The 12,237-nt window shown below is 33.1% G+C and overlaps 1 protein-coding gene across 2 annotated transcripts in view; it reads right to left on the bottom strand.

Annotated features, from left to right (window-relative positions):
- Positions 1 to 1,674: 1,674 nt before the first annotated feature.
- LOC148944793 (transcription elongation factor 1 homolog) overlaps positions 1,675 to 12,237 on the bottom strand; it is a 60,115-nt gene continuing 49,552 nt past the window's right edge. For both annotated transcript variants that reach the window (XM_089100317.1, XM_089100318.1), the window contains exon 3: positions 1,675 to 1,876. In XM_089100317.1, the coding sequence (XP_088956443.1) occupies positions 1,744 to 1,876 (133 nt within the window). In that variant the 3' untranslated portion in view covers positions 1,675 to 1,743. The remainder of the gene's footprint in view (positions 1,877 to 12,237) is intronic.

The following is a 12,237-nucleotide window of genomic DNA, read 5'->3' as shown; positions in this document are numbered from 1 at the left end:
CAGAGGTATACAGATGTTCTATCAAAAATTACCATGTGCTCTGCTTCGCAAAGCCCGAGCATGACATCGAAAGGCCTTATCTTCTTTTTTTTTCAGAATTTTAAACATATATACATAAAAAACATTTTAAGATGAAAAGCTCCATCTTCTAGCTATTTCAGCAACTGAGGAAAGGAGATGCAAGACATTTTGGGAGCACCCTCAAAGTCCCAAATTATAAACAGGGGAAAGGACGAAACCAATCTAGGAATGCAAGCTTTACATGGATTGTAAGGAGGATCCAACTTTAGAGTAAAGGGTGGAGAGTTGAGGCGAGAGGCAGCCTCCTTGGTATGAATGATTCATTTCATTTTAACTTTACGTTTCAGTTTGTTTAAAGATGATAGATTGACAAAGATTGTGTTTTTGTCCATCTGCCTAGGGCAAAACGAAAAGCAGATGTCTTTTTCATAATATTAATTTATTAAATAATATATTAAAAAATATATTCATAATATTAAAAAACATATACTTTTTTAGGGAGAAGTTATTCTATTCCATACGGTCTTGTACTTTATTCCTCACTTTAGGTGGGAGGATAGGGTCTTTGATGAATTAACAGGATGGCTCATGTTTCTTCCGTTTAAAATTTTACCTCTAGTAACTACTGGTAGTCCCTAGAACCTGACGATCTCTAGATTCGCCTGATTAGAGTTTCTATGCCTAGTGGAGTTTACTTAGTCACTACTAAACACCCGTTGGGGTTTGCTCCGCCAACTTAACTAATCAAATGTTTTAAAAGCTACAGGTTTTCATTTAAGTTTCTAGCTAATAACTAAGGCAGAGGGATGTTATAAGGTTACATTCATTGGCATAGATAGCCGCAACGTGAGGGTATCAAAGGATTGCTCCGGGGCACAGAAAGTGGTTAACCCAGGAGCACAAGGTTAAATGCACAAAAATGCTCCATGGCCACTTATTCCATAAATTTAAGGTATTTTATCTATGGTCCCTGGCAATGTATAGATGGATTACACCCCCATTCTACCTCTGTGGTAAGATGTATTGATGTATATGTATTGAATTTATCAATGTTGGGACTAAATGATGTGGTGATTTTTATTCTAGTAAACTAAAATGATGAATACCTAATTAAGACCATTCATCTACTGAAATGTGACCTGTTCAGGAGGCAAATCAATGAAGTCCTCCAAATACACAACAAAGAAACTTAAAAAGAAGATATTTCAAACCGTGGTCTTGATTTTCATACATCATACAATAAAGCTCATATAGAAGTACAAAAACTACATTATTGGGCAATTTTTTTGGTTTTTCAGTATTAAGTGGGGATATCAATCTCTAAAGACAAATCTTTGAGCGAAATTCTTGCTTTCCCTGTCGTCACGTATGTTAATATCATTAGCTACTTGGCCTATAAACAGCATCAGCTCCCAACTTTATTAGTGTTTATTTGTAGGCACTGAGGAGCACTCTTAGGAGGAGGGAGGGGGGAGAAAATCAAGCGCTTTGACGCTAAAATATGAAAATTACAAAATATAAACTTAATTCAGCTTCTGGATGGCTCATATTACGCTTATTACAAGATGTGCCAGAGGCCTGCTCACTTTTGCCAAATGAAGACTATGCTCGGTCGCTTTTCCCCGGCCGCTAACAATTTGCAAGTAAATAAAATTGGAAATTTAAGCATTATATTAACTAAAATTTTTAGATATGTGCAAAAGAAATAAAAATGACAGTAAGTTAATTAGCGCTTTCACATGCGTCTATCCAATCATTATAAACATCAATAGGCTCAGAGAGGAAATTAGTAGTAGTCTGGTAGTCTTCGAGGCATATACGACATGTGACTCGTCCAGTATTCCTTGTTTTGTCCCTGGAAAATAAAATTAGTTACAATATATCGTCCCTGGAATTGGTCCCCAGCGCAGATGGTTTAAAAGTCTGCCAAAAAGCGTCAGGCGATGTCGGGACATATTCTGTTTTACGCATTTCATACTATTTTCTTGGAACACTCTCTTAAAAAAATTTTTTCGTGTAGCAGGAGCAACAAGTAACATTTTTACCTTTCTGTCATTTACAAAAAAAAGAACTTTTTTGTTCTTGGCTGGTTTTTGTTATTGGTTCAGTATTAGGGATAGTAATCGTTTTCTGGACAAACTTTTCAATATTTTAAAAAGAGCAGTACATCCAGTTGAAGAAAAACATTAAAGAATCAGTTCAAATACCTTACTCGGGTAAAGATGAGCATTTGTGTGGGTCTTGGTAAATCTATGTTTATTAAGAACTGTTGCTTAAGCAAAGAAACTGGTAAGAAGGAGGAAAGAACAATTACTTTCTAAATCAATTTCGTGCAGGGTACTTTTAATTTCTCATTCTCACACATGATTTATACGTCATCCTGCTTATACCCCATAAAAACTTTCAAAATGAAAAGAAAAAGGTTGATATAAAATTACATGAGGTTTTAGATTAAGTCTCTTGTTATCAGTACCTGAGAGAAGAAGAGAAAGAAAAGAACAGACCAAAGCAAAGAAAGAAGCAAGATGACAAGTAAAGGAAGAAGGAAAAAGAGTAATTCGATCATTTAGTCACAGTAGCTAAATCGTTTTATTTTTTTTCAATAAAGAAAGTGTTGACAGTAAATATATTAACTGAACTGGGTACCCGAGAATAGCTTGTCAATCACATAATAACTGATCAAATCTGTGAGTAATCGAAAGAAGAAGAGTCCTACGAGCTGTACTACAGAAATTTGGAAATAATTTGTTATACACCATAAATTTTAGAGAAGAGTAGACAAACTGGAAATGTGTTTTTCTTTGTTATTCAAAAGCTATAAACAGATTTTTTTTGCCATTATATATACAATAAAACAAATTTGATATAAAAAGCATCAATTTCAAGCTATTTAACTGAGCGAGATAAGATGACCTCCTCCTGAAAATATCTTAACGGCGAATGCTAAAAATATCTTAAAAGCCAAGTATGAACAAAAAGATTGAATCAATGCTGTGTTTGAAAGTGTAGGATGTAAATCTAACTTTTAAAAATGTCACACATCACCTTCTGAATCGCCAAAGCCAAAAGGCTACTATTTCTTCCTTTTTTATGAGTAAGACCAGATACATAAAGAGAAGTTTGTTTTCAGAAAAAAAGACAATAATTTTTTTTATGTTAATCCGAACAAGAAGTGCGCAGAAATTAAAAAACTTAAGATTTCGGGGAGGGGAGCAAGTCCCTCCTAAGTACCAAGAGCTGCACTTTCGGCCAGCCTAACTAAGCCCAGCATACATAAAATACCAATAGGCCCGCAGAAAGTCAAAAAGATAGAGCCAGAAAAGAAATGTGTGCATTTCGACAGATTTCTTTAATGTAAAAAAAAATCTGCACTTGAAATGTTATGAAAGTTATTGATTTGTTTGACTTGGACTATAAAGTATATATAAAACGCTATGATAAAGCTTCCTCATGTTTGCTTGGTAGGAGCTTTTGCTGATTACCAGAGTCTATGATGGTTCGACTGCCACCAACGCCAATTCTTTCCGATAATTTTTCTTTTACTTGTAAATAATTACTCTGACACGTCTTTTCATTTACTGTTGCTACTTTTTGCCAACAAATTCCGCTTAGTTACCGGGTTGAAGCTGAACAGTTCCCGCTTCAGTTAGCTAAAATAACCGAAGTTGGCAACCGGATTGCGATGAAGGCAAAGTTAAATCCTTCGTATTCATCTGTGTGAATTCAGGGAAGACTTGTTTCAGTTTTCAGCGGAATTATTAGTCTGCTCTTTTTTGTCAAATGGGGCAGAGTCAGGCCCAGAGGAACGGGAATATCGGGTTCACACTCTCTTCAGTAGGGTAAGAAGTTCCATTTCTACGGGCCCTATGTACCAAACAGGTTTTCTGGTAGGTATAATCTGGTTTGGTAGGTACAATCTGGTTAGGTGGGTATAATCACATTGCCTATTCAAAGGTAGCGTGCAATTTAAACTGTATCAATTATTTTATTCCAGTTTTTCTAAACCAGTATTGTATATAACTTAATTTACGTAGGTTAAACTTCCGGTGGTTAAGAAAGCGTAACGAGTAATTAAAGTATGAGAAATTGGATGCTATAATTAGAATGGTTTTAAGTTGAAAATTGTGACGTAAAAATAACTCAGTTATTTGCTTGCGTGTATAGGAATTCCCATGTTATTTGCTTGCCTGTATTTTGTGTTAAATAAGTAGTTTTTGTATCTTTTAAAAGAGCTTTAAGGGGTTTGAGAGACTCAGTTGCCTGATTCCGTGTGGTTTTTCTTTACTTAGTGCTCATTAAAAACGAAGTTTTTGTTTTAAATAAGTAGTTTTTGTATCTGTTAAAAGAGCTTTAAGGGGTTTGAGAGACTCTGTTGCCTGATTCCGTGTTGTAGAAATTTAATTTAGAATAGTTTTATTCATTTCATTAAATTATGAAGAAATTGTAAGTTAGTAACAATAGCTTTCTTGAATTCGCTTCCTGGACACAATACAGATATTTAATTCAAGAAATCATAATAAAATCGCAAGTAAGTAATAAAGTCTATTGTTTTCACCTATTGGATACACAATACTGAAATTTCATTCAAGAAATTATGAAGGAATTGTAAATAGGTAAAATACTCATGTTACCTCATGGATACACAATGCAGAAATTTCATTTAAGAAATTATCAAAAATTTTAAGTAAGTAGAAAATTCTTTCTTGAATTCGCCCCCTTGGTAAATAAAAAATACATTTCATTACATAAATTATTAAAAAATTGTAAGTAAGTAGCAAATTCTTTCTTGAATTCACCTGATGGATAAACAAAAAAGACATTTCGTTCAAGAAATTATGACAAAATTCCAATTAAGTAACAAACTCTTTATTGTTTTCATGACTTAGATACGCGATGTAGAAATTTAATTCAAGAAATTATGAAAAAATTCTCAGTAAGTAAAAATTTCTTTCATGAAGTCAACTCTTGTATACACAATACGCAAATTTCATTTAAGAAACAAATAAAATATTGTAAGCATTTAATAAACTCTTTCCTGAAGTCACCTTTTGGATACACAATGCAGAAACTTCATTTAAGAAACTATGAAACAATTTTAAGTAAGAAACAAACTCTTTTTTTATCCCACCGCATGGATAAACAATACAGAAATTTCATTAAAGAAAATTATGAAAAAATTGTAAGTAAGTAGCAAATTCTTTCTTGAATTCACCTGCTGGATAAACAAAAAAACATTTCGTTCAAGAAATTATGACAACATTATAAGTAAGTAACAAACTCTTTATTGTTTTCACGACTTAGATATACAATGTAGAAATTTAATTCAAGAAATTATGAAGAAATTCTCAGTAAGTAACAATTTCTTTCTTGAAGTCAACTCTTGGATACACAATAAAAAATTTCATTCAAGAAATTATGAAAATATTTGTAAGTAAGCAACAAACTCTTTTTGTTTTCACCTCTTGGATATACAGCACAGATACTTCATTCAAGAAATTATGAAAAAATCGAAAGTAAGTAACTGTTTTTTCTCTTTATCACAAACGATTTTCACCTAGCTACACGATATAGAAATTTAATTCAAGAAATTATGAAAAAATTCTCAGTAAGTAACAATTTGTTTCTTGAATTCAACTCTTGGTTAAACAATACGAAAATTTATTCAAGAATTTCATGACTTAGATACGCGATGTAGAAATTTGATTCAAGAAATTATGAAAAAATTCTCAGTAAGTAAAAATTTCTTTCTTGAAGTCAACTCTTGGATACACAATACTGAAATTTCATTTAAGAAATTATGAAAAAATTGTAAGCAAGTAACAAACCCTTTCCTGAAGTCACCTCTTGGATACACAATGCAGAAACTTCATTTAAGAAACTATGAAAAAATTGTAAGTAAGTAACAAATTCTTTCTTGAGGTCACCTCTTGGAAACACAATACAGAAATTTCATTAAAGAAATTATGAAAAAATTGGAAGTAAGTAGCAAATTCTTTCTTGAATTCACCTGCTGAATAAACAAAAAGACATTTCGTTCAAGAAATTATGACAATATTCTAAGTAAGTAACAAACTTAATTGTTTTCACGACTTAGATATACGATGTGGAAATATAATTCAAGAAATTATGAAAAAATTCTCAGTAGGTAACACACTCTTTTTTTGATTTCAGCTCTTCGATATAGATTACAGATAATAAATTCAATAAACTATGAAAAAATCGTATGTAAGTAACTTTTTTTTTTCTATTTACCCAAAACAATTGCCACTTAGAAGCACGATGTTGTAATTTAATTCCAGAAATTATGAAAAAATTCTCAATAAGTAACAATTTATGTCTTGAAGTCAACTCTTGGATACACAATACGGAAATTTCATTCAAGAAATTATGAAAATATTTGTAAGTAAGTAACAAGCTCTTTATTGATTTCACCTCTTGAATATACAGTACAGATACTTCATTCAAGAAACGTGATTAAACACGTTTTGAAACTACATGCTATTTGCTTGCCTTTCCTTGGCACCTTTCCAAATGAGCGGGGATTCCCCACCGGTTCCTACACATTGCAAAAAAGTGGCCAGTACGAAAACTCCACGTTTTCAACCAGACTGGTTTTTTAGCTAAATCTTTGGAAACAGCCCAGCCTCTATTTCTGACCGTTTAAGTTTTGATGTTAGTGTTGTCAGTCAAAAACTATGACCTTGAGAAAACAGCTTTACAGAATTGCCTGATTATCGAAAAATGGGAAAAACATCCTCCAAAAGTCGACAGGAATGCCCCCCTCCAGCGCTTTCTCGGTTATGTTGAATAAAATATGCAAAGCCGACATAGCTTTATTTCATTTTTAAGGTTAATTTAGACGAGGTTACGTGCGCGCACGTAACCTCGTCTAAATTAACCTTAAAAAATAAAATAAAGCTATTGAATAAAGCTATATTGAATTTCTTGAACGAAATGTCTTTTTTGTTTATCCAGTAGGTGAACTCAAGAAAGAATTTGCTACTTACTTACATTTTTTTCCTAATTTCTTTAATGAACTGTCTTTTTTATTTACCCAGGAGACGAATTCAAGAAGAAATTTGCTACTTACTTACAATTTTTGATAATTTCTTAAATTAAATTTCTGAATTTTGTATCCATGAGGTAACATGAGTGTGTTACCTATTTAGAATTCCTTCATAATTTATTGAATGAAATTTCAGTATTGTGTATCCAATAGGTGAAAACAATAAAGACTTTATTACTTGTTTGCGATTTTATTATGATTTCTTGAATTAAATATCTGTATTGTGTCCAGGAAGCGAATTCAAGAAAGCTATTGTTACTAACTTACAATTTCTTCATAATTTAATGAAATGAATAAAACTATTCTAAATTAAATTTCTACAACACGGAATCAGGCAACAGAGTCTCTCAAACCCCTTAAAGCTCTTTTAACACATAAAAAAACTACTTATTTAAAACAAAAACTTCGTTTTTAATGAGCACTAAGTAAAGAAAAACCACACGGAATCAGGCAACTGAGTCTCTCAAACCCCTTAAAGCTCTTTTAAAAGATACAAAAACTACTTATTTAAAACAAAATACAGGCAAGCAAATAACATGGGATTTCCTATACACGCAAGCAAATAACTGAGTTATTTTTACGTCACAATTTTCAACTTAAAACCATTCTAATTATAGCATCCCATTTCTCATACTTTAATTACTCGTTACGCTTTCTTAACCACCGGAAGTTTAGCCTACGTAAATTAAGTTATAGACAATACTGGTTTAGAAAAACTGGAATAAAATAATTGATACAGTTTAAATTGCACGCTACCTTTGAATAGGCAATGTGATTATACCCACCTAACCAGATTGTACCTACCAAACCAGATTATACCTACCAGAAAACCTGTTTGGTACATAGGGCCCGTAGAAATGGAACTTCTTACCCTACTCTCTTCCTCGAAATATCCACTCGACTAATAAATTAGTCGTAAAAATGCGGGTCAAACGGCTACTCTTAAAACGCTAAAAAATATTTCTCGACTCGTAAATCGGACTTGAATAACCTCCTCCTCCAAACGACAATTCTTTGGGCAAACTTCACCCCCTCCCGCAGAGAAATTAATTTGGTAAACCCCCACCTAGTCTAAAAGCATCTTTTATCCCCCTCTCCTCAACGAACGAAAATTCTTGGTATGGCCCTGAGATAAGGTAATTAATTAAGGCCTACTCTAAGTTAACATGGACTAAATGGTTGAGTATAAATGGAGACACCCTCAACCCCTTCCTTCAATAACCCGAATACACAAACAAAAACCCGACTTAGGTCAAAACCTTATGATTTAACTGTCCACTAAATTCACCAGACCGTCACTCATCTTGCATACCTTGCATATCTCATCAGCCAAAAATCGGATTTCGGATTCTTTACTATGAATAAAGCAAAAATGAAGTTTAAAGTCATTTAAACATTTTGAGAATCCTCAAAACTCTTCTCAGAATCTAAAAAATGTCTAAATCGATTTAAAATGAATTTTTGATTCATTTAAAATAAAGATAACGTGCTCTTATCGAAAATACATTTACAGTGTAAAAGATAAAGTTTTCTTAGGAACAGAGGGACAAGAAAAATAACAGGGCGTAGTGTATTGAATACCATAGTTGCCACCCAAGCGATTTGTTGCCACTTCTACTCACTTTGCTTTGCTACTGACAATATTTCTTTTTGTAGTAATTATGTTGCGGAGCAACACTACTCTTTTACAGCGTTTTTTCCCTCGTGATCAGCGGTATGTAGCTCCGAGGTAGTAAAATACAAACTCAAAATTTTTTCCTAAGTCAGGGAAACGTAAAATGATGCAGAAAAGTCCCAGAAGTTTTGCAAAAAAAAAGAAACTTTTTTTTCCTCGTGTTGTATATATAGCCAAAACAGAACAACCTAGCTACGAAAGTGAAAATTTTGTGGCAAGCAAAGTAGTAGGGCGAAGTGTATTGAATACCGTAGTTTCCACCCAAGCGATTTGTTGCCACTTCTACTCACTTTGCTTTGCTACTGACAACATTTCTTTTTGTAGTAATTATGTTGCGGAACAACACTACTGCTTTTACAAGTTTTTTCCTCGTAATCAGCGGCATGCAGCTCCGAGATAGTAAAATACAAACTAAAAATTTTTTCCTCAGTCAGGGAATCGTAAAATGGTACATAAGTTTTGCAAAAAAAGAAACTTTTTTTTCCTCGTGTTGTACATATAGCCAAAAGAGAACAACCTAGCTACGAAAGTGAACTTTTTCAGAACAATCTTATGTTGTACCCCAAGAGAACATTGAATTTTCTCTCTGAAAACTGGACAACGAAGTTCCGTACCCTTCTATATTTCTTGAAAAAAAAAGTCGATCTCGAGTGCCAAATTCCGATTTTTGGGTTGTTTTCTAAATTTTTTATTTGATACCCTTTTGTATTTCAATCAAGTAATATTATGTAAAAGTAAGCAAGATGACATGACATTTCTTATATATAAAATGTCTTCCTTTACTTAGAAATTAATTAAAAAAAACTTTCCGAAAAATAAGTTTTTCAAAGAAAAGTAAAGGCCATTTTAAACTTAACCTCAGGAGATACAAATACCTGTTAAAATTCAAACTCAAAACGACCAGAAATTACTATTAAAGAATAAATGAAACCCAAAACGAATCGAAATTAAATAAAAAATAATAGCGAAAAAAATATAACAAGTAATAATATAAATGAATAGTTATATCTTATATCGATTAATGATTAGAATGAATATGAATATAAAGCTTAAAACAAAAAAAAATATTTTGCTATTGAAGTATAAATGAAAATTAAAACTAAAAGAAATTAAATAAAAAGTCAGTGCGAAAAAAACGTACAATATTTATTAATGTAAATTAATAAATAGATCTTAAAATGAGGGAAACTTAGATTAAATATGTGAATCAAGTTTGAATTAAATGAAAATAAATATAAACAAGAGTTTGGGTATCGTATCACTGCAGAAGCCTCAAACCTACTGCGTCAGTGGCGCTTTACTGAAAACAATTCTTTGAAATATTTTCACTTTTGTAACTTTAAGAAATCAAAAATTAATTAAGATTTTAGGGAATAAATATCAGCATATGTATATTAAATTAACAATGCACATTTTTTATTTTGCATTGATTTTTTATTTAATTTCTGTTCGTTTTAAGTTTCATTTATACTTTAATAGCAAAATATTTATTTTCTTTTTAAGCTAGATTTTCATATTCAATCTAAGCATTACTCCCTTTAAGATCTAGTTTTTCATTTATATTATTACTCGCTGTATGTTTTCTCCTATGATTGTTTATTTTATTTCTGTTCGTTTTGGGTTTTATGTATTCTTTAATAGTAATTTCTGGTCATTTTGAGTTTCAATTTTAACAGGCATTTGTATCTCGTGAGGTTAAGTTCTAAAATGACCTTTACTTTTATTTGAAAACTTATTTTTCGGAAAGTTTTTTTTTAATTAATTTTTGTTCGTTTTTGATTGCAAAAAGTTTCAAGTTTTTTTTGGCATGGGGGGGGGGTGCTTACTGTCCGATTATTCTTGAATTTAAAAAACGGATCTAGAACTTTCAATTTAAATCGAATGAGGCTTTTATCAAAGTCTATACGATTACCTCTTTGATAAAAACCTTATACATGAACAATAGACAGCTTGCATAACTTGTGGACAGCGATTGACAAAAATGAATGGATTGAAAAAATAGCTCCAATAAGGGGGTTTAGACCATTTCACTTGCTGACACAAAGGGATCAAGGCTGCTTGGAATTGACCTTAATAGGAATTTGTGTACCAAAGCAATTTTGCATCTATCACGGAGTATGTTTTTTAACCGTATATTTGTATAATTATAATAGATTTACTATGTGTTCTTGCCTTACAAAACCCATTCCCATAAGTTATAAGCCCCCTTAATAAGTTATGCCCCAGGGCATAACTTACAACGCCTACCCCTGGGCCCTGGCGGGCTGTGTCGACGCCGGAGTTCTTGTTATCAGAACTTTGAACTCTTTTAACAAAATGTCTATCTCAAAATTTTTATCTGATGCATTGAGGGCGTGGAGGAGGAAGAGGGGCTTGTTGCCATTCAATCTCTTTTGACTCTTAAAAAGTGAACAAAAACTTTCAATTTCCAATCACACGAGCCCTCTCTAAAGTTTATACGAGCATCCTTCCATAAGAAATAATATGAAGGATTCGGAGAATCCTTAAATTACAGCCCTTGCCCTGAGGGCTTTGGGGGAGTTGTAATCCTTAAAGACCTAATTTCCAGAACTTAAAACTACGTTTAATAAAATGGCTGTCTTCAAAATTTTGATTGGATGTGTTTGGGGAAAAGGTGGGCGTGAGAGGGGGATTAATTGCCCTTAAATCACTTTCGACAATTACAAAGGGCACTAGCCTTCGGAATTTCCAATCGAATGAGCCTTTTTTGAAGTTTCTACGACACCGCCTTCTATAAAAACCTTATATGCCCCCAGGGCATGACTTAAAACCCTTGCCTTGAGGGTTGTGGGGGATTGTCCTCCGCAAAAACATTTTTTCTATGTGGAAATCAACTACGCTACACAAAATGGCTATCTCAAAATTTTGATTGGATGTGTTTGGGGGAATGATGGGCGTGGGGGGGGGGCTGGTTGCCCTCACATCCTTTTTGACTCTTAAAAAGTGCACTAGCCCTTTTAATTTTCAACTGAGTGTGTCTGTTTTGAAGTTTTTAAGATGATGCTTTCTATAAAAACCTTACATGCCCCCAGAGCCGAACTTAAAACACTAGACGAAAGCTGTGGGGGAGCGTCCTCCTCAAAAATATATTTTATATCTGGAAATCAGATACACTGAACAAAATGACTATCTCAAAAGTTTGATTGGATGTTTTTGGGGAAATGATGGGCGTAGGGGGGGGGGGCTAGCTGCCCTCCAATCTCTTTTGACTATTAAAAAGGGCACTACCCCTTTGAAATTCCAATCGAATGAACCTTTTTTGAAGTTTCTACGACAACGCCTTCTATAAAAACTTTATATGCCCCCAGGGAATAACGGGAAACCCTAGCCCTGTTGGTTCTTGTGGAGATTTGTGCTCAAAAACATATCGTTAGTATGAAAAGCTAAAACATGGACCAACAGTTCTGTCCCCAACTTTTCTTTGGTTGTGTTTGGGGAAATGATGGGTGTAGGG

This window comes from Artemia sp. Qi Xiang Cuo, chromosome 14 (assembly GCF_049724085.1).
Source record: "Artemia sp. Qi Xiang Cuo chromosome 14, ASM4972408v1, whole genome shotgun sequence".
In the NCBI taxonomy this organism is placed as follows: Eukaryota; Metazoa; Arthropoda; class Branchiopoda; order Anostraca; family Artemiidae; genus Artemia; species Artemia sp. Qi Xiang Cuo.
This window is presented reverse-complemented; position numbering and strand designations above follow the sequence as displayed.